Source organism: Mya arenaria, chromosome 14 (genome assembly GCF_026914265.1).
Source record: "Mya arenaria isolate MELC-2E11 chromosome 14, ASM2691426v1".
Lineage (NCBI taxonomy): Eukaryota > Metazoa > Mollusca > Bivalvia > Myida > Myidae > Mya > Mya arenaria.
In genome coordinates this window covers 19,959,486-19,982,045 of record NC_069135.1, presented here as the reverse complement: position 1 = coordinate 19,982,045, position 22,560 = coordinate 19,959,486, and the positions used below count along the sequence as shown (strand labels likewise).

At 36.3% G+C, this 22,560-nt stretch overlaps 2 protein-coding genes across 3 annotated transcripts; both read left to right on the top strand.

Moving 5' to 3' along the window:
- The first annotated feature begins 2,576 nt into the window (after positions 1-2,576).
- On the top strand, positions 2,577-22,560 carry LOC128216428 (uncharacterized). Of its 2 annotated transcripts, XM_052922991.1 has the most exons (8): positions 15,704-16,017; positions 18,363-18,752; positions 19,109-19,301; positions 19,507-19,688; positions 20,065-20,529; positions 20,928-21,062; positions 21,319-21,361; positions 21,816-22,560. In XM_052922991.1, exons 1-8 carry the CDS (start codon positions 15,975-15,977, stop codon positions 21,868-21,870), a joined length of 1,506 nt encoding a protein of 501 aa, XP_052778951.1. In that variant the 5' UTR covers positions 15,704-15,974; the 3' UTR covers positions 21,871-22,560. The 2 variants fall into 2 exon arrangements, with proteins under 2 accessions (XP_052778952.1, XP_052778951.1); XM_052922992.1 differs by lacking the exons at positions 15,704-16,017; positions 18,363-18,752; positions 19,109-19,301; positions 19,507-19,688 and adding exons at positions 2,577-2,691; positions 3,045-3,219; positions 3,422-3,603.
- On the top strand, positions 3,789-6,346 carry LOC128216429 (uncharacterized). The gene is made up of 4 exons (XM_052922993.1): positions 3,789-4,413; positions 4,757-4,836; positions 5,047-5,089; positions 5,562-6,346. The coding sequence occupies exons 1-4, from the start codon at positions 3,834-3,836 to the stop codon at positions 5,630-5,632; spliced, it is 774 nt and encodes a 257-aa protein (XP_052778953.1). The 5' UTR covers positions 3,789-3,833; the 3' UTR covers positions 5,633-6,346.

Genomic DNA, 22,560 nt, shown 5'->3' with positions numbered 1-22,560 from the left:
TACGTTTTAGAACCTTTAACGTTATGGTCTGTGAAAAACCACTGATGACTTGTCTTTTTCATTACCATAAACATTTTGAGTAATCTGTGAAGGCATTTAGCTATTGGAATTATATAGTATAATGGAAAGTTTAAAAAGCGACTATCGTTTTTCACACGTGAGTCACGGACCTTTAAATAGTTCTTTGTCAAAGAATCTGGATTTCCAATTCTGAAATTCATTTTTTCCAGAAGCTCGGAAGCTGTGCATGTAGTTTAGTCAATAACACCGAAATGATTTTGTTCGTGCAATTACTGGCATTTCATATTGTCCATGGTATTCACAACAGTAACAGTTTATTTTATTGTTATCTTTTTTTAGGAATTTCATATAATTCAAACACTTTGGGGTAAATACAGAATCCTTTAACTAACTCATTCAACTGTTACGTATTATGAATTATTGCCAAACAAAGGAAGGTATGACTGTGAAATAATTTTGTGATACGTTAGCTATAATGAAAATTCCTTAAATATGGGATGGAAACAATTAGAAAATATATTGTTTATTTTTTAAGCTATCTGCCGCAAGGCCCAGAGATTTAAGCAGGTTGCATATGTATAATAAAAAAACTGATATGAATCTGTTCAGTTTGTCCATCAGTGACATAGGTAAAATCCTGTCAATGTAGAAAGAAGCAATATTAATAGCAATTGAATTCCCACCGTATATAATGATCGTCAAAATAATCCAACGAGCTTTGTTAAAATGGCCGGGTCTTCAGGAAATGACGATAAGTGTATACTCGTAAAATAAGTCCCGTTTATGTTTGTTATTTCTATTTGTTGTGACATTTATTTTTTGTTTTCGTACTAGAAATTTGTTTATTTTTCTTGGATATTAAATATTTCCTTATTATATTGCTTAATAAAGTGAACATTTTTACTTCAAATTTCGTTTTGCTGGAGCAGCTTCCCTTGACTCCAATACAACAAAAGTTTGTAACATATTCATACGCGCAAGCCATTCCATATTTTTACTTTTGACAGACACAAAAAATTTAATCAAATTGAAACCGAAAAATAAAAAGGAATAATGAAATTAGCAGGATATAATAAATGGAATATAACGATTGGACGCTCTCCTGCTGACCTGCATTACGTATCGTTTGGTATTTTAACATGTAGCCGTCTCGACCAGAAGCCCGACGGATGCATGTTTACACTTTCAAACTCGACCAAAAAAAAAACGTCCTATCATAATATCCCCTATTTATTGCGGGATTTTAAAATGGCATCAGAAAACAAAATTGTGAGTCATTAAAATGATTAATGTATGAATGTATTATTACTGAATTTTGATCTGGGACGTTGTATTCGATGCTAGCCCTTCGTGTAGGCTGCAGAAATTCCACAAGAGTTGATTTCAACAATTCGGAAGAAAACGCAGTAATATCATTAGTCTGTTTAAGAAGAACAGTAAATGTTATTGTATGAAATACAGTATCATTCAAGTACACACCAATAAATGTTTGTAATGTGATATCGCGTTTCTACAAACTTATCCTTCAAACGCATGAATGTTGTAAGAATACGATTACATGATAACATTTGCATTAGGTCTTGATTTTGAAAGGAAAATGTCATGAAGTTTGGGAACATTACCGTAAACAAATTAATGATCTTCCTAATAGATATCGGCGATAATAAAGAATAATTCTGGATCACAAGGTTTGGTGATTTCAAACAAAAATAAAATAAACGTCGTTCAGGTGATGTCAACGATATGTTACAAATCTAAACAAAACACAGCAGAAGTTTGATGGCTTATATAAAAAGGTACATAAACATTTATGATACAGTATTTCTGTTCATTGTAGTATGGTTAAAATATATCCAATTTGCTACAAAATCAAAATTAATAGCTTGCGTAATAATTGTGGTTCTAAAGAGGATGACCTATAAATAGGTCAATATTTTTATAATAAATACTACACATAACAGTGCATTATATGTATTCCCGAAATATGAATAACAATACTATTTATGTTTTTTTGCAACTCGAAAAGTGAGGATATATGTATAAATCAGATTGATGACATAAACCTGTTATGAATACATTACATATACTTTCATGCATGAACCGAACGAATTATTTTGGATGAAGTTGTTTGAGAAAACTATTGATAAATTCAGACAATATATCTCCTAACGATTTTATACACAAATGCAACCAGGTATGGAGTTTCTTTCGATGAGATAAATGAAAACTATGAAGAAATAGTTTTAGGCTTTGTACACAAATATATAATTATATTTTCAGGGACTTTTGCTCTTGGTACTTTATACAAAAGCACCTCTTCTTGTTACGGCGTTACCTCACCAGTCAGTAATTTTATGTCCTCCTCGTGTCCACCTGGAGAAGTCATTGCAATAAAGGCCTTTACTGTCGCCTACAAAGCAACGGCACCAAACTGCACTTTGGACAGCGTTCGCAACCAAGATCAGTTTCAACTGTGTTGTTCGAGCATAGAAGAACATGACTGCCAAATGTCATATAATATTCACCCCAATAATGCAGTTCAGTATATAGATCAATGCAATGGTAAGAGTAGTTGCAAGGTGAAGGCTACTGTTGTTCTGCTACAATATTGTATTGGAGTACCTGACCACTATCCAAATTACATGCATATAAACTACTATTGCATACCTGGTAAGTTTGGTGATACTCGTAAAATGTAGTTTTTCCCTTTTCAATTCACTTTCAATTATGTCTAAAAAATACATTCTTGAAATGGCGATTCTTCAAACTACATCTAGGTATGAAAATAATTGGGGTTGTTTATTGAGAGTTATGAATGTGCAACACTATCACATTTCATATTTAAAAATAGGGGTGGATTTTTTCGACTAGAAATAAATTCAAATTCGCATTAAGATCATCAATATTTAAGCATATATTAAAACTGACTTTATACAAAACTTCTGTTCATAATGTTTGATTTAGAAACCTTTCTGGAACTAAACCTGCTATTAATTTTTTGATGGCATTTTGTTTATTTTTAGAGACGAGTATTTTTAGCAAAGCTACGAGCTTAGAGCAGTCGGTTTATCTGCAAAGTCCAGGTTTCAACAACGGTCAGAAGATCCCGTCGAAAAAAAATCTGACTTGCTCTGTCCACACGTGTGATATCGACTCAACACTCTCTATAGCAATATACCAGATTGTGATGGAAAACAAGTATAGAACCATTCATTGGTACATTTGAATATATAAAAAGAATATAGAAAGCGATAAGTATTTTGTTTGCAAAGCAGCATCTTTTTTCTATGTTCGAACATGGAGTTCATTGAGTTAAGGCATATTTATCTTGGTTAAAATGTTCTGTTTTATTGTTCTTTTTAAAAACTATCAAAATAAGTAAAAATGTAAATATCTTAAGGTGGGGTCAATGCCAACAAAAACTTATTATACGACGACCCAACCGTACCAATATCGGTATTTGGAACTGTCAGAATAACACAGCTTCGCCGAAAACATTGAAAACAAGCGATCAGTATCTTATAATTCAACTGGAGAACAGCCTGACATTTGATTTGGGCTCGTTTTGGCTTGGATTTGCTGGTACGTATACCACGGCTTCGGAGAATAAAATATTATTGACCGGTACCACTTTAACGATGCCATAAACAAACTCAAGTTAATAGTTATATGAAGAAATTGTCTGCCAATATTTGTAGTTTTTGCAACGGTAAGCGAAAAACCAAGATATAGGACATTATTTACTATCCTTCAGGACACCTATAACGACCACCACCAAAGCAACCACAACAACGGATTCAACATCTACACCAATGACGCCGACCACAACAACTACTACCACAACAAGAACAACAACAGATTCAACATCTACACCAATGACGACGACCACCACAGCAGAAGCAACATCGGATTTAACATCAACACTTATGATGACCAACACCACAGCAACAACAGCAACGGATTCAACATCTACACCAATGACGCCGACCACCACAACCACTACCACCACCACAACAACAACAACAACAATAGATTCAACATCTACACCAATGACGACCACCACCACAGCAGCAACAACTACGGATTTAACGTCAGCTCTTTTGACAACCAACACCACAACAACAACAGCAACGGATTCAGCATCTACACTAATGACGACAAACACCACCATAGCAACAACAAAAAATTCAACTTCTACACCAATGGTGACGAAGACCACCACCACCACCACAGCAACAATATCGAACTCAACGACTGCTGGACAATCCCGCACTTCAAATATAACGGAAGAGAATACAACATCAATAATAAATGTAGAAACTGTATACAATTCGAAAACAACAATTGGGTCAACACTATTGGACACATCAACTACACCAAAACATAAAAAAGGTGATTTTGTAGAAATAGTCTGATCAATTTCAACTTTTGCACTATAAAACAGGTATAACAACGACATAATTTGCATAATAATTAAGTATTTACATATTTGTTTACACTATATTAAGTTTCACTATTATACAATGAAAAGTACAGTGACTGGCACTGTAGTCGAAAATAAACAAAAAGATAAATAAATAAACCCTGTAAAGAGGCGCAATCATTATATTAAAGAGGCTGAAGTTTCTAATTGTGTTTATACACGTTTAAGGAACGCAAGTATTGGTATCGTCGTAGGAGGAGTAACGGGTTTTGGTATTATTGCTTTTATGTTTTCGATCGTTTTTTTTCGAAGAAGGATCAATAAGAGAAAGGCACTGCCAACTACCAATCCCCTGTCATCGGCACAAGCATCAGATATTCATACTACCGCAGGTACTTGAAGATTAGCCTATATAATGGCCCTTTAAGGCGAGGGATCTGTTATAGATGTACGATTATCGTCCCTTAGTTACCATTATGACAGTTAAACATATTCGTATTATTAAAAACCAGTTAATATCACTTTTATGAATTAACAAGGCAGTGATTATATACGATCGACATATAAGTGTGTCAACATCAAATATGTACCTTTCTTTTTAGAATCAATTGGGAACACCAACGGAACGACAAATCCTGGTTACGCGTAAGTTACATTCGAAAACAATAAATCTGTAAACTTTCAAAATAATTATCTTTACTCAACTGAAATGTGTGTGTATGTAAGCATATTTATACTTGCAGTAGGGACTTGCCCATTCGGCGAGTGCTCCAAGAAGATTTATTTTATTCATTTATTTATTTTTTGGGGGGTGGGGGTGTGGTGGAGAAACAGAAACAGAATTTAACGATGGCTAGATCTACCCTGGTTCTTGAACGTGCACCAGTGTATAACACTGTCACACCAGGCCCCCATTTAACGTCCCTCCCGATATACGATCGGTATTTTAGTGGTGCGGCTGGGAAGCGAACCTGCGACCCCTGGATTGACTGTCAATTGTGTTACCACAAGGCCACAGATCCGCCAGACTCAACTGAAAACACTGCCAGTACCAGATATGCAACAGAGATTTAATACTAGTTTAATGTTTAATTAGTAAACTATATATACATTTCAGATCTTCAAGTTCATCATACGGCATGGTTATTGGTAGAATTGCCGAGGGCGCAAGCTAAAGGACCAACTTGATTCCTACCCGAATAAGCAACATTTTAAGATGGCTATATGCATATATTGGACTAATATAAAGGCTAATACGGTAATATGTTGGTGTCAACATTATTCAGAAAGTATAGTTATTGTTTTATGACCTACATTAATAAATCAGTGCAAGTCAGTCACATGACTCAGCTTACGTCGGTGACATTGAAAACAGTAAATAATGCCTAATAGAAAATAGTGACATCAATCCAATTTTGACCGTTTTATTGTTGGCTTCTCGTCGTTCATTCTCAAACAGGCGTTCAACGATTTACTCTGACGGCGCTAAACGAGAATGAACAAGTTGTGTGTCGGCAACCAGCATACGCTGTAGTGAATAAAGTGCTCCCGGAGGTTAAGCAAATGATAAAAATGCCACAGCAAATGATTCGTTGTAACAGAGAGAAGGCTGTATACTCCTGAAAGGTCCTTGCAACTTCGTTGACTCTATCCCTTTGGCACTGCTCGTAAATTAAATTAAACTTGGGTAATCTGTTCGATATCCTGAAATTTTATAAAGATAATCATAATGTGAATATTGTGATGAAAAGTACTTGTTCAGAAAAAGTTCCCGCCCCTTTTACTATTTCTTTTGTTAATTTTTTGCCAACACGCATGGGTTTAAACTGTGTTTTGACTGACCTTTTGTTATTTTATTTCAAATTGTTTGTGTATGTGCTGTGCGGAGATTTCTTTGGCACAGCAACTCTGAATGTTTGAATACTTGTTTTTTCCATGCAAATATATCAAAATACATACACATAAAAACTACTCCAAAACTTGTTTTGTGTCTTCTTGATTTTAAACATGAAATGTTACGATTGTTTTGCAGACAGACTATAGTTTTCTTATTCAATGAATGCATGCTTGCATTTTTAAACCAGTCTTTAAAGACGACTTCCGGGTTAAGAAAAAGAAAATTAATAAAATCCCCTACATTTACAGGTATATTAGTCACTAAATGACTAAGCTTTATGAATATAGAACTAGAAGACTGCAAATACATCACATACTGTATATATATATATACATGTATAATATGATCCAGGAAACAATTCATGAGTAGTCGGTTTTCCAACCAAGAATTTGAGAGTGAAGACTTTTTGTTTTTAAACTTCAGTCATCGAAAGTAAGCATCTTTGGAAATAAACCACACACAAGCATGCACCGACAATAAATGAAATACAATAATATAAAATTATTTTTTTTTACTCTTTTAAACAACGGACATATTTGACAACACGCCTGTCCATAGAATTTCATCCAGATATGACCAATGTTATTGACATTCTGTCTTCAAAACAAAATAATTGTAAAACCTGCCTGGAAAAAATATTCATAACATATTCCATTTATTTGTGCCGCTGTCAGATTTCTTCATTGTGATTTTACCATCTATCATTAATTATGATTCTTATTCAATTATACAGTGTAAAAAGGTGATTTACTTAAAACGTGATAATTAAAAATTAGATTGTGGAGCGGGTTTATATGATTCCTATGGTGGCATATAACTGCCGAAAGATAACCTATTAACGTTCGCGAATTGTTTCGTGTTAGCCACTTAATTAGCTATATATTTAATATTCGCGTTACCTTCGTCGCAAGATAAATATCTTAAAGCCCCAGTTTAAGGAATATTTGGCATGATAATCCCTTGCTGTGCATCTTCTGCTAATTTTACTGGTGTCACAGTAGGGGCCGAATTCCGGTGTATTCGTTTATTAGCCCAGGGCCATTTAGGGTCCATTTCTATAATAAAAATATCCAGAACTGCACAGCAGGACACTCAGTTCGGAGATCTGACAATAAGGCAATTATATTTAGGCAATTAGATTAAGATAAATACACAGAGGTTGTGTACTATACACATTTTTTGTGTTTTAGGGAGTGGATCACTTATAGAAGAATTAAAATTTAAGGAATGTTTGGCATGACAATCCCCTGCTGTGCATCTCCTTCCAATTGCACTGATGTCACAACAGGGGCGAATTTCCTAAATGTTCTGCGAATACAATGACACGGTATGGAATGTTCATGCAAAAAACACGACACTGTATGGAATATTCATGCGTATACAATCACACGGTATGGAATGTTCATGCGTATACAACGACACGGTATGGACTGTTCATGCGAATACAATGACGCGGTATAGAATGTTAATGCGAATACAACGACACGGTATGAAATGTTCTTGCGAATACAATGACACAGTATTGAATGTTCATGCGTATAAAACGGCACGGTATGGAATGTTCACGCGATTACAATGACACGGTGTGGAATGTCCATGCGAATACAATGACGCGGTATGGAATGTTCATGCGAATACAACGACACGGTATGGGATGTTCATGCGAATACAAAGACGCGGTATAGAATGTTTACGCAAATACAATGACACGGTATGGAATGTTCATACGAATACAATGACGCGGTATGGAATGTTCATGCGAATACAACGACACGGTATGGAATGTTCATGCGAATACAACGACACGGTATGAAATGTTCATGCGAGTACAATGATGCGGTATGGAATGTTCACGCGAATACAATGACACGGTATGGAATATTCATGCGAATACAATGACGCGGTATGGAATGTTCATGCGAATACAACGACACGGTATGGAATAATCATGCGAATACAATGACACGGTATGGAATGTTCATGCGTATACAACGACACGGTATGGAATGTTTACACAAATACATTAACACGGTCTAGAATGTTCATGCAAATACAATGACATGGTTTTGAATGTCCATGCGAAAACAATGACACGGTGTTGAATGTCCATGCGTATACAATGACACGGTGTTGAATGTTCATGCGAATACAATGACACGATATTGAATGTTCATGCAAATACAAAGACGCGGTATGGCATGTCCATGCGTATGCAATAATACGCGGCATGGAATGTCCATGCAAGTACAGTGACGCGATATGGAATGTTCATGCGTATTCAATGATACGGTGTGGAATGTTCATGCGTACGCAATGCTACGGTATGGAATATTTATGTGAATACAATGCCGCGGTATTGAATGTTTATGCGATTACAATGACACGGTAAGGAATGTTTTTGCGAATACAATGACACGGTATGGAATATTCATGCTAATACAATGACACGGTATGGAATGTTTTTGCGAATACAATGACACGGTATGGAATGTTCATGCGAATACCATGACACGGTATAGAATGTTCATGCGAATACAATGACACGGTATGGAATGTTCATGCGAATACAATGACACGCTATCAAATGTCCATGCGAATACAATGATTCTGTATAAAATTTTCATGCGAATACAATGACACGGTATCGAATGTCCATGCGAATACAATGACACGGTGTGAAATATTTATGCGAATACAAGACACGGTATGGAATATTCATGCGAATACAATGACATGTTATTGAATGTTCATGCGAATACAATGACATGTTATTGAATGTTCATGCGAGTACAGTGACACGGTATGGAATGTTCATGCAAATACAGTCACATCGTATGATATGTCCATGCGAATACAAGACACGGTATGGAAAATTCATGCGAATACATGATACGGTATATAATATTCATGCGAATACAACGTGTCTGTTTAAGAGGATTTTCTTCAGTTTCCATAAAACTGTGAAATACTAATTTCAAATCGTTATTCATAAGAAAAAGAAGAAGTCATTCAATATTATATTATAAATAAACAATTATTTACCATCTATTCGTCAGTTTGCTCGTCTGTTCGGTAGCTGCTCACACAACTTTAGAATGTGACACGACGGATAACTTTTGTGAGTTTACGATGGACGTTGGTTTCAAACAAACCATGGTCGGCGACGACAACAAACTGGTGTATCTTCATGAAAGGAAGCTATACAGGTACGACGTTAATGCCGCCGACCCATCCGTTTTGCCAACCCCTACTCACGCAGATGGCTACGCAGTACCTAGAATGATAATAACCATAAATGGTCAAATGCCTGGTCCCACTATAAACGTTTACGAAGGACAGATTTGAAAGTTCATGTCACAAATAGCTTGTACAGTGACGCAATTGCCATTCATTGGCATGGAAATCATCAGATTGGAATCCCTTGGATGGATGGAGCAGCTTACGTGACACAATCACATTGGGATGCTTCAAATGTCGGGGTTAAGAACTCAAAATGCGTCTGAGGAGCATATTGTCTTGATAACAAAATACAACCATGAACGGGAGGCAGATCTACAGCTTCAAAAGAATATGTTTGGTGATTACAAACCATTAGAGGCGCCATTTGAGGTACCGGCAATCGACGGTACATCGTTTACGAAAATGAAATGGCATGCAGGGCTTATAACCGGTTGAGAAACATATTTAAATGAAAACGGCCGACACAGCTCCGCTGACATCATTTAAGGTCGCAGCCGGAGGAAAATATCGTTTCTGAATTATTGGCGGAGGCAATGCTTTTCCATTTAGATTCTCTATGGACGGACATAGTCTTAAAATAGTGGCTGGCGACGGATTCGACATAGAACCGATAACTGCTGAGTCGATAATATTACACAATGGAGAGAGGTGCGATATTGAAATGATAGCACACCAAAGTGTGGGAAACTACTGGATTAGAGCAAAGACTCTTGAGGCCGGGGTGGACCACTCTGTTTACGCCATTTTACAGTATAACGAATAGGATACTTCAGAACCATTGACATCAAATCGGGCGTGTACCTCGAGTGATAGGTGTGTTGTTGTAAATTGTCCATTTTTAGTGTATCCTGGTCAACCAAATGTCGACTGTATAACTTTTAATGATATAAAGTTTCCATCGAGAAAGACACGATAATGATTCCAAAGGGAGGCTATGCTGTTGTTAGAATTACTGCCAACAATCCAGGTCTTTGGATGCTCCATTGTCACATGGATCCACATACAAAGAGAGGAATGGCTGTGCTTTTGAATGAATCATTCTCTGAGGTTCCAGCTTTCTGTTTTGTATTTCGATTTCAGACACAATTCCGATCGCGACATTTTGGGGAATTTTCGGAGCACTGTTAGCGGTTGCTGCAATTGAGCTGTTCACAATCATAGGAATGTGCGTGTATTATAGACGAACAACTACAAACACATTAAGTTAAAATTGTAGATAAAACAGATGTACAGTACTAAAATTTAATTTGCACATATTAAACGTAAAGTCACTCACTGTAGTTCTGTGTATTTGATTTTTAACTTTTAAGTTTTATTTGGTCTTTGTGACTTTGTCATTAATAAACTTCAAAAAACATAACAGTTTGTTTCTTAAGCCATTGAATTCTTGTAGTACATAGAGATGTATTGAAAATGTGAACAATACCAATAAGGATAAAAGGATATATATACTCTGAAAATGTCCTTGCAATTTCGATGACCCCATCCCTTTGGCAAGCCTCGCACATTAAACTAAGCTTGGGTAGTCTGTTCGATATCGTGAAATTTCATTTCATAAAGATAATCTTAACGTGAATATTCAGATGAATTTACTGTTTACACTACGAATCCAAAAGCGGTTGAAGTGATGATTTCTTGTTAATTTGGAAGAACAATCTAGTCCTAAATTACACCAGGTTAAAAAACTTCAGACTAAAATCAGCTTTATATGAGGGAATGGCCTGGGGAAAATGTTTCACAAACCCAACCACACCACGTTCGAAGCGTTCCTCTCGGTTCCTAGGAGAGGGGCGCACGTGATCTTGCGATCTCGAAGTGCGTCCCCTTTAGCGCTAAATCCTCGATATCCCCCTGTTTATAGAACATCCAATTAAGGATATTTACATAAATGCAGAACTTCATTAAAGCTAGGAGTTGGTATTAGTCCAAGCTTAAGATAAAAGTTAAATACAAAAGGACACCAGATTGCCATAAACTATATCTGAGGTTTTATCGTTATATCTTAATGGTCCTGTGTTATGATGAGCTCATGCGAGAAAGCATTATATAACTGAATAAACCCTTACTGATTACAGGCTCCAATTTCGCGAAAATTAGTATACATTACACGCATTTCATTAAACTTAATCACTTACTTGAGGCTCAACTTTTCAATTAAAAACATATAGTTTATCGTATTAATTTAACATATAGTTTTCTTATAAAAGCTTGAGTGCTCTTCAACATTTAAATATTTTACAAATGTTACCAAAACAAATGATTTTAATGTGTTTTAATATGCTAGTCACTTATTTGTTTTCAGTGTGTCTTTCTTTCTAATTGTTTAGTATGTATCTGTTGTTATTTATTTATATTATTATTATTATCAATAAGTACATAAAACAGCCATCCCGTAGTATATGAACAGTCATCTTAGTGTCTTTTCATTTATTTGGCATCTAAAGTCAATTCCTTGTTAAGGAAAACATTCTTACATGTTTGTTACTTGTTTGGTTGCTTTTCTTTTTGCAAACATTAATCGGATCTTAATGCTTCAATGATTGAATTTTTACCATGTAAAGTTATCAAAATATGACACTTGTAAACACACACACGCACAAACACACATGTACGCACGCACGCACACGCACACACAATAAAAACACACGTACACGCACTCGCACACACACACGCACGCACACACAAACACACACACACACACACACGCGCGCGCGCGCGCGCTCGACAGAAACACACTGTGAAACCCGTTTTGTGTTTGTTTTGTTAAATAAGATGTGTTTTTCACTGAATGAGATAAGCTATAGAAATATCAAACTGCAAATACATTAATTATTGTATATACACAAGATGATACAGGACACAATTCATGAAGTGTTGGTTTTCCTACCAAGATTTTAAGAGTGCAGATTTTTTTTTATTTTGGTCATCCTTAAATTTGTAGTGAAAACGAAAATATGTTTTAAGGCTAAACAAATTTACGGGTTGGGGGTTTTATAAGCCGGTCGGATAAAGCCAAACAAACTCTTTATTAACTGTGGCCTCGGTGTTAATCAAGGGATTTACACGGGTGGGTCCTAGATGTGACATTAGAGCGGGACCACTTAATCCAAAATGTTGTGTTTGGGCTTAATTTATGCATAACTCCTCTACAATTCTGAGTATGATATCAAAACTTCACTTGGGTCAAATTTAGCTGGGTGGTGGGGTCGTGTGTGTCCTCGCCCGAGTCCGCTAGTGATACATAAATCCGCTATCTGCACTGGAACAAACGTGACACCAATATGTGTATATGGTAGGTTTAAGATCAAACGCGACAATCCTTCTTTTTAATCGGTTTGACATCGAACTTACAAGTATTAACATTGTTTACGGTTTATTTATTTATAATTTGGTACTTTGCAATCATTGCATCGTGAACTCTTTCTCTTATTCTTTATTCGATAGGTTGCGGAACGCCACGTGTACGTGTTCTAATCGAGCGAGTAAGTGTGGCATTTTAATTCCTTTCTATGTAATAGTAAAATGACATGAATTAAAATGTTAATGTTTAAGAAGAGGTGGATTGAACGTAGCGAAGGACTTCATTTCAATTATTAAGAGATTAATTCAGGTCATCTAACTGACGCAGAAAACAATCTCATTGGCTGACACATTGTCAACACAAAATCTGACATCCGCAAAAAGTAAAAATCTTAATGATTAAGTCTAGTACTGAATGATCGCCAATCTGCAATTTCACTGGCGGTAAATGTAAATTAATTTCTAAGACCGGTTGCATTCAAATTAAGACTGATGTTAAGTTGATTCAGAATTATTTATTTTGCTCTTCCTGTTATATAAAGTATTATTCTTAAATAATGCAGATAATTTATTTTTCAATTCAGAAGCGCAAATAAGGTCTCCAAACCTCGAGAGATTGCGGAAAATCATGTGTACGTGTACATATACACGCCTTTGTAACATATATAGTTAAGTTTTAAAGTCGTGTGCAATTTTTCAATTTAAACTTGTGCACTCGCGTAAATCACTTTCCTCATGCTTAAACGTAAATAATGCACTCATACTTCAATGCCGCTGTACACAAACCTGAATGACGCTGTGCACGTACCTGAATGCCGTTGTGCACGTATCTGAATGCCATTGTGCACGTTTCTGACTACCGTTGTGCACGTATCTGAATGCCGTTGTGCACGTTCCTGACTACCGTTGTGCACGTATCTGAATGCCTGAGTGCACGTTCCTGACTACCGTTGTGCACGTATCTGAATGCCTTACTGCACGTACATCAATGCAGTTCTACATGTTCCCGAATGCCGTTGTGCACGTCCTTAAATGCCCTAGTGCACGTACCGAAATGCCGTTGTGCCCGAACTTGAATGCCGTTGTGCTTACCCAAATGCCGTTGTGCCCGAACTTGAATGCCGTTGTGCACGTACCCAAATGCCGTTGTGCCCGAACTTGAATGCCGTTGTGCCCGAACTTGAATGCCGTTGTGCACTTAGCCGATTGCCGTTGTGCACGTTCTTAAATGCCCTAGTGCACGTACCGAAATGCCGTTGTGCCCGAACTTGAATTCCGTTGTGCACTTACCCGATTTCCGTTGTGCCCGAACTTGAATGCCGTTGTGCACTTACCCGATTGTCGTTGTGAACGTTCTTAAATGCCCTAGTGCACGTACCGAAATGCCGTTGTGCCCGAACTCGAATGCCGTTGTGCACGTACCGAAATGCCGTTGTGCTCTTACCCGAATGCCGTTGTGAACGTTATTAAATGCCCTAGTGCACGTACCGAAATGCCGTTGTGCCCGAACTCGAATGCCGTTGTGCACGTACCGAAATGCAGTTGTGCACTTACCCGAATGCCGTTGTGCACGTTCTCAGATGCCCTAGTGCACGTACCGAAATGCCGTTGTGCCCGAATTTGAATACCGTTGTGCACGTACCGAAATGCAGTTGTGCACGTACCCGAATGCCTTTTGGCACGTTCTTAAATGCCCTAGTGCACGTACCCGAATGGCTTTGTGCACGTTCTTAAATGCCCTTATGCACGTACCCGACTGCCGTTGTGCACGTTATTTAATACCGTGGTGCACGTACCGAAATGCCGTTGTGCCCGAACTTAAATGCCGAAGTGCACATTAAGTTGCTCTCGCGTACATGAACAATTAGTGTATTACGGCCTCTCAAATAACTTAACACTTGAGATTACCTATAAATTTAACTCCTAGTGACTTGCCTTTTTGGCTTACTTGTATAGAGTTTCAACATTTATTTTGAGATCAAGTCCACACCGTGCCATGCAAACTATATGACCTATAAAACATAGTGTCTCATTGGTCTAAACAACCATCGACGACTATATGTCATGTTCACTTTGGTTTTCTACAGAAGTGCGTCTTTTTAAAATGTCCAAGAAAAAACGTGCTATGTGTTTGCTAACATTCCGCTTTTTTCCAGTGAGAGTAAGTGTAAATTCTTCATTTATATTTACGAATATACGAGGGATGTTCTAGAAGTTCATAGACCATATATGTAGATTTTCTGTTTCTATTACTATTCTATTAATCAGACTTAAACAAAAATGATAAAAGGCAACACCATTATCGCGTGAATTGTCAGACGTTCATTCTGCTCCTTCTACTCAAGATGTCATATATGTACAGTTAAATATTTGTTCGTGTTTTTGTTTTGTTCTAAAAAGTGTTATGCGAGAAAAAGAAAAGTTATCTTTGATTAAAGTCTTAATTTTAAGCAAAATGTTGCCATCCGACGTAGCATATATGGCGTAATTTAACACGTGGTATACACACTATGTCATGTATTCTAATTCATTTAAATAGCCAGTTGACTACTTTAACTTGATCAATGCATATTAACAGATATTCACCGGCTTATACTGTTCAGATTTATAATTTGAATTTTGGCATAGCGGGTGGTTCATTCAACCTATATCATTATTCAATAAGGTTCAACTCGTATGGGAAAATTTATACAAACCAGAACGTCATTTAGGATATCCAATAAAAGGAATGCAATGTCATACTAAAAATACCCCAACACTTCCCGATATTTGACACTATCACACTTGTATTCATCAAAATAATTTAATACAATATACGTTTAAGAACCTTTAACCTTATTGTCTGTGAAAAACCACTGATGATTTGTCTATTTTATTACCATAAACATTTTAAGTAGTCGGTGAAGGCATTTAGCAATTAGAATTATATAATGAAATGGAGAGTTTAAAAACCGACTATCGTTTTTCACACGTGTATCACGGACCTTTAAATAGTTCTTTGTCAAAAAAACTGGATTCCTTATTCTGATTTTTTTTCCAGAAGATTTATACCACTTGTGCTTGAAAGTTGTGCATGTAGTTATAGTCATTGAAATGAGTTTTTTCGTGCAATTGCTGGCTTTTCATATTGTCCATGGTATGTACAACAATAACTGTTTATTTCATTGTTGTCTTTTTTACCAAACAAATTGTATTTCCGGCTTATACAGGAATTTCAACAGAATTAAAAAAAATCTTTTTTTTTAGGTATTTAATCAAGAATATTTCGCTGTGAAATTAAGCTTTATTATTATCGGTTTTCATCGAAACGAAAATTTGTATATCTATGTTTCAATTATTCTTGATTCCTTAAGAATTAAAGTAGCTGTACGGTTGTTTGTGCTTAAAAACAACGTCTTATTATAATTGATGTAATATAAATAAAGTTATTGTGAATTGCTTACGAAACTTCGTGAATTCCAACACAACTATGCACTGAATATCCTTCCAAATAATGCCAACCTATATACGTCTGATGTTTTGAGGTTGTATGACCTTTGTTAGTTAACATTGTCTATTCCGTATGATTCAAATACTTCGGGGTGAATACAGAATCTGTTAACTAACTCATTCAACGGAGTTTGCATCTATTACGTTTTATGAGTTATTTCCAAACAAAGGAAGGTATGACTGTGAAACAATTTTATGATACGTTAGCTATAGCATGGATATAAAACATGTTCTTCTTATTTTGTTCAATTATGTGAATTCTGTAACTTATTACTTCGCTTCGCTGGAAAAGCCTCCCTTGTCTTCAATACACAAAAGTACGTAACACATTCATACGCGCAAGCCATTCAATATTTGGACTTTTGAGAGGCATATTGAAAAAGTCAAATATATAATAAATGGAATACTACGACAGGATGCCTTTCTGGTGACCTGCACCACGTCTCGTTTGTTGTGTTTACATGTAGCTTTCTCAACCTTAAATCTTGACGGTTACATGTTTACACACCGAACTCGACGTGATACATGTCACCAGAAAAGCTTCCTATCATAATACATCATATTTATTGCGTGATACTTTTATGACATCAGAAAACATAATGTTGCGTCATTAAACAAACTAACGTTTATATGTATAAGTACTGATTTTGATCCGGGAAGTTGTATTTGATGCTAGCCCTTCGTGTAGTCTGCAGAAAATCCACTAGAGTTGAATACAACAATCCAGAATAAAACGCAGTAATATTATCAGCCTTTTGATGGGGTTTAAGAAGGACGGGTAAATGTAGATTGTTAATATCAAATACAATTTCTTTCAAGTACACATGAATAACTGTTTGTAATGTGATATAGCGTTTCTACAAACTTATCGTTTAAACGTATGAATTTTGTAAGAATACGATGACATGATAACATTTGCATTAGGTCTTTATTTTTGAAAAGAAAATGTCAAGAAGTTTGGGTACATTACAGTGTTGTCAAATTAAGATCTTCCTTATAGATGTCGGCGATGACAAAGACTAATTCGGGATCATTAGGTTCGGTGATTTTAAACAAGAAATATATTTGAAACAAAAATAAACGTCGTTCGAGTGATGTTTGTGATATGTTAAAAATCTAAACAAAAACACAGCAGAAGTTTGCTGGATCAAATAAAAAGGTACATAAAAATTTATGGCACAGTCTTTCTGTAGTATAGTTTACCGTCTCCGTGACCTAGTGGTTAAGGAGTCCGCCGTCGGAGTGGGAGGTCGTGGATTCGATCTGTGGCCGCGTCATACCGAAAGACGTTAAAAGTTGGAACAAGTAGCTCCCTTGCCTAGTGCTCAGCAATTAAAGGGTAGTACTGGTTTAACCCAGAAAAGCTGTAGCCAGTGTATCGGTGCTTTACACCGAGCACGTAAAAGAACCAAGGGTTCTGTTCGAAAAGGAGCTAGGGTATCGCACCCGGACTCCTTGTATCCAACCGTTGTCTCTTCCGCGTGTTGTCCTTTCAGCAAAAACAAAGGACACCGTTGGAAACAAGTGCTTGCACTTTCACGGGTTTCCTTGACCGCAAGTTCTAAAGAAATACATATAGTTTAAGTATATCCAATTTGCTATAAAATCCAAAATAAGAGTGTGGCCTATCAAAAGGTCAATATTTTAATAATAAATACTACACATAACAGTACATTATATTTATTCCTAAAATATGAATAACAATACTATTCATGTTCTTTGCAACTCAAAAAATGAAGATATATGTATAAGTCATATTCATGACATAAACCTGTTATGAATATTTTACTTATATGCATGAACCGAACGAATTATTATGGATTAAGTTGTTTGACCCAATTATTGATCAATAAAATAAGACCAGATATGTCCTAACGATTTTAACACGAAGGCAACGAGGTATCAAGTTTCATTCGATGACACAACTGATAACTATGAACTTGAAAAAGATCATTTCTGGCTTTGTACTCAAATATATTACTATATTTTCAGGGACTTTTGCCCTTGGTACTTTATACAAAAGCACCGCTTCTTGTTTCGGCGTTACCTCACCAGCAAGTAATTTTATGTCTTCTTCGTGTCCACCGGGAGAAGTAATTGCAATAAAGACTTTTACCGTCGCCTACAAAACAGCGGCACTGAATTGCACTTTGGACAACGTTCGCATCCAAAATCAGTTTCAACTTTGTTGTTCGAACATAACCGAACAAGACTGCCAAATGTCATATAATATTCATCCCAATAATGCAGTTCAGTATATAGAAAATTGCAATGGTAGGCGTAGTTGCAACGTGATGGCTACTAGTGTTATATCACAGGAATGTATTGGAATACCTGACCACTATCCAAACTACATGCATATAAACTACTATTGCATACCTGGTAAGTTTGGTCATACACGTAAAATGTAGTTTATCCTCCACGTTCAGTTATGTTTAAAAATACATTCTTGAAATGTCGATCCTTCAAACTACATCCAGGTATGAAAATAATTGGAAATGAGTATTGACAGTGATGCTCGTGCAACACTCTCACATTTCAAATGTAACAATAGGGGTGGATTATTTCGATGGAAATAAATTCAATTTCCCATTAACATCATTATTTTTAAGCGTATAATAAAACTGACTGTATACAAAATGTCTGTTCATAATGTTTCATTTTGAAACTCTTCAGGGACTTAACTATCTCTGACGTACCTGCTATTAATTTTTTGATGGCATTTTGTTTATTTTTAGAGACGAGTATTCTTAGCAGCATGTCAGGAACGATAACCTCTACGAGCTTAGGGCCGCATGTTTATCTGCAAAGTCCCGGTTTCAACAACGTTCAGAAGATCCCGTCGGGAAAATCTCTGACTTGCTCTGTCCACACGTGTGATATGGGCTCAAAACTATCTATAACACTGTGGCAGATTGTGATGGAAAACAAGTATAGTTACCATTCATTAGTATTTGAACATTTGAATATATAAAACAAATATTGAAAGTATTTTGTTTGCAAAGCAGCATTTTTTTCTGTGTTCGAACAAGGAGTTCATTGATTTAAGGCAGTCATATTTACCTTGGTTAAAATGTTCTGTTTTATTGTTCTTTTTAGATACCATTATGATAAGTAAAAATGTAAATATCTTAAGGTGGGGTCAATGCCAACAAAGACTTATTGTGAGACGACCCGACGGTATCATTATCGGTATTTGGAACTGTCAAAATAACACAGCTTCGCCGAAAACATTGCAAACAAGCGAACAGTATCTTATCATTCAGCTAGAGAACAGCCTTACATCTGATTTGGGCTCGTTTTGGCTAGGATTTGCTGGTAAGTATACCATGGTTTCGGAGTATGAAATATCACGTTTACAATGCCGTTGGAATTGATAGTTAAAATAAAATGTTTACTGATAAAGAACGTTTAACACCATCATAGATTATGGGCATGTATGTTAAATCTAATTGTTTCTTTACTGAAGTACGAACTGCTAGTACGAACTCAATTGCTTTTGAGAAACAAAAGAGAAATACAAAATTATTACTATGATCAATGCTACAAATGTCAATGCAAAAAGACACACGGAGCCATAAACAAAAACAAACTCAAGTTAAAAGTTATATGAAGAAATTTTCAACCAATATTTGTAGTTTTTGCAACGGTTAGCGGAAAACCAAGGCATAGGGCATTATTTTCTATCCTTCAGGATCCTCCCCGGATGGTAGGGTAACAGTCTCGTGTCCTCCTGAAACGAATCCATGTGCTGGTGTCTCTTCAACAAAATATTCAACATCGACACCTATGACGACCACCACCAAAGCAACAACAACAATGGATTCAACAACTACACCAATGACGCCGACCACCACAACCACAACCACTACCACCACCACCACAACAACAACAACAACAACAGATTCAACATCTACACCAATGACGCCGACCACCACCACCACCACAACAACAACAGATTCAACATCTACACCAATGGTGACGACGTCCACCACCACAGCAACAGCATCGATCTCAACGACTGCTGGACAATCCAGCACTTCAAATATAACAGAAGAGAATACAACATCAATAATAAATGTAGAAACTTTATCCAATTCGAAAACAACTTTGGGGTCAACACTATTGGACACATCAACTACACCAAAACATAAAAAAGGTGATTTTGTGGAAATAATTCCATCAATTTCATTTCATGCACTATAAAACTTGTATAACAACGACACATTTTGCATAATAATTAAGTATTTACATGTGTATGTTGTTGTTTTTCTTCATTTTTTTAAGTTTCACAATTGTACAATGAAAAGTACAGGGACTGGCACTGTAGTCGAAAATTGAAAAAAAATTGATACATAAATAAACCCTGATAAGAGTCGCATTACATTAAAACCAACACCACAGACCGACCCAACACGAAACAAAATTGCTATACCGACAAACCTTAGTGATTTACAATAAAATTAACAACCTTTAAATTTTGTTGAGGGTTTTTATATGGACGTTTATCCATCATTATATTAAAGATGGTTGAAGTTTCTAATTGTGTCTATTCAGGTTTGAGGAACGCAAGTATTGGTATCGTCGTAGGAGGAGTAGCGGGTTTTGGTCTTATTCCTTTTATGCTTTCGATCGTTTTTATTCGAAGGAGGATAAATAATGGAAAGGCACATCGAACTGCACAAGCATCAGGTATTTATACTACCGCAGGTACTTGAATATAATAATAATAATAATAATAATAATAATAATAGGGTGATTAACCAATATAATTCCCCTTTAAGGCGAGGGACTCGTTATAAATGTACGATTATCTTCCCTTAGTAACCATTATGACAGTTAGACATATTCTTATTTATAAAAACCAGTTCATACCATTGTGTCCAATTACAAGGCAGTGATGAGACTTATTAGTGTGTCAACAACTCAAATATACCTTTCTTTTTAGAATCAAATAGGAATACCAACGGAACGACAAACCCTAGTTACGCGTAAGTAACATTCGAAAACAATCAATCTGTAAACTTTCAAAATTATTATCTTTACTCAACTGAGATGTGTGTGTATGTAAGCATATTTATACTCGCAGTCGTCACTTGTCTATTCGGCGAGTGTTCCGAGAAGATTGTTATTGTTGTTTGGGGGAGGGGTGGGGGCGTCGGGGTGGAGAAACAGAAACAGAATTTAACGATGGTTAGAGCTGCCCTGGTTCTTGAACGTGCACCAGTGTATAACACTGTCACACCAGGCCCCCATTTAACGTCCCTCTCGTAATTCGATCGGTATTTTAGTGGTGCGGCGAGGTAGTAAACCTGCGACCCCTGGATTGACTGTCAATTGTGTTACCACAAGGCCGCACTGAAAACACTACCAGTATCTATGTATATGCAACAGAGATTTAATACTAGTTTAATGTTTAATTAGTAAACTATATATACATTTCAGACCTTCAAGTTCATCATACTGCATGGTTGGTAGAATTGCCGGGGACGCAAGCTAAAGGACCATCTTCATTCCTACCCGAATTAGCAACATTTTAAGACGGCTATATGCAGATATTTGACTTATATAAATGCTAGTAGGGTAATATTTTGGTGTCAACATTGTTCAGATAGTATAGTTATTGTTTTATACCTACATTAGTCTGCCTCGTCGTTTTTTTCTCAAACAGGCGTTCACCGATTTACGCTGGCGGTGCTTAACGAGATTGAACAAGTTGTGTGACGGAAATCAGCATACGCTGTAGAGAATGAAGTGCTCGCGGAGGTTAAGCATGTGATAGAAATGTCGCAGCAAATGATTCGTTGTAACGGAATAAAGGTTGTATACTCCTGAAAAGGTCCATGCAACTACCATGACTTTATCCCTTTGGCACTCCTCGCAAATTAAACTAAACTTTGGTAGTCTGTTCGATACCCTAAAAATTGAAAAAAATAATCTTAACGTGAAAATTGTGATGAAAAGTACTTGACCAGGAAAGGTTCCCGCCCCTTCTGCTATTTCTTTTGCTATCTTTTTCCCAACACGCATTGGTTTAAACTGTGTTTTTCCTGACCTTTTGTTATTTTATTTCAAATTGTGTGTGTGTGCTTTGCGGAGATTTCGTTGTCCCTGCAACTCTGAATGTTTGAATAATTGTTTTTACCATGCAAAGATGTCAAATACACACACATAAAAAACTACTCTTAAA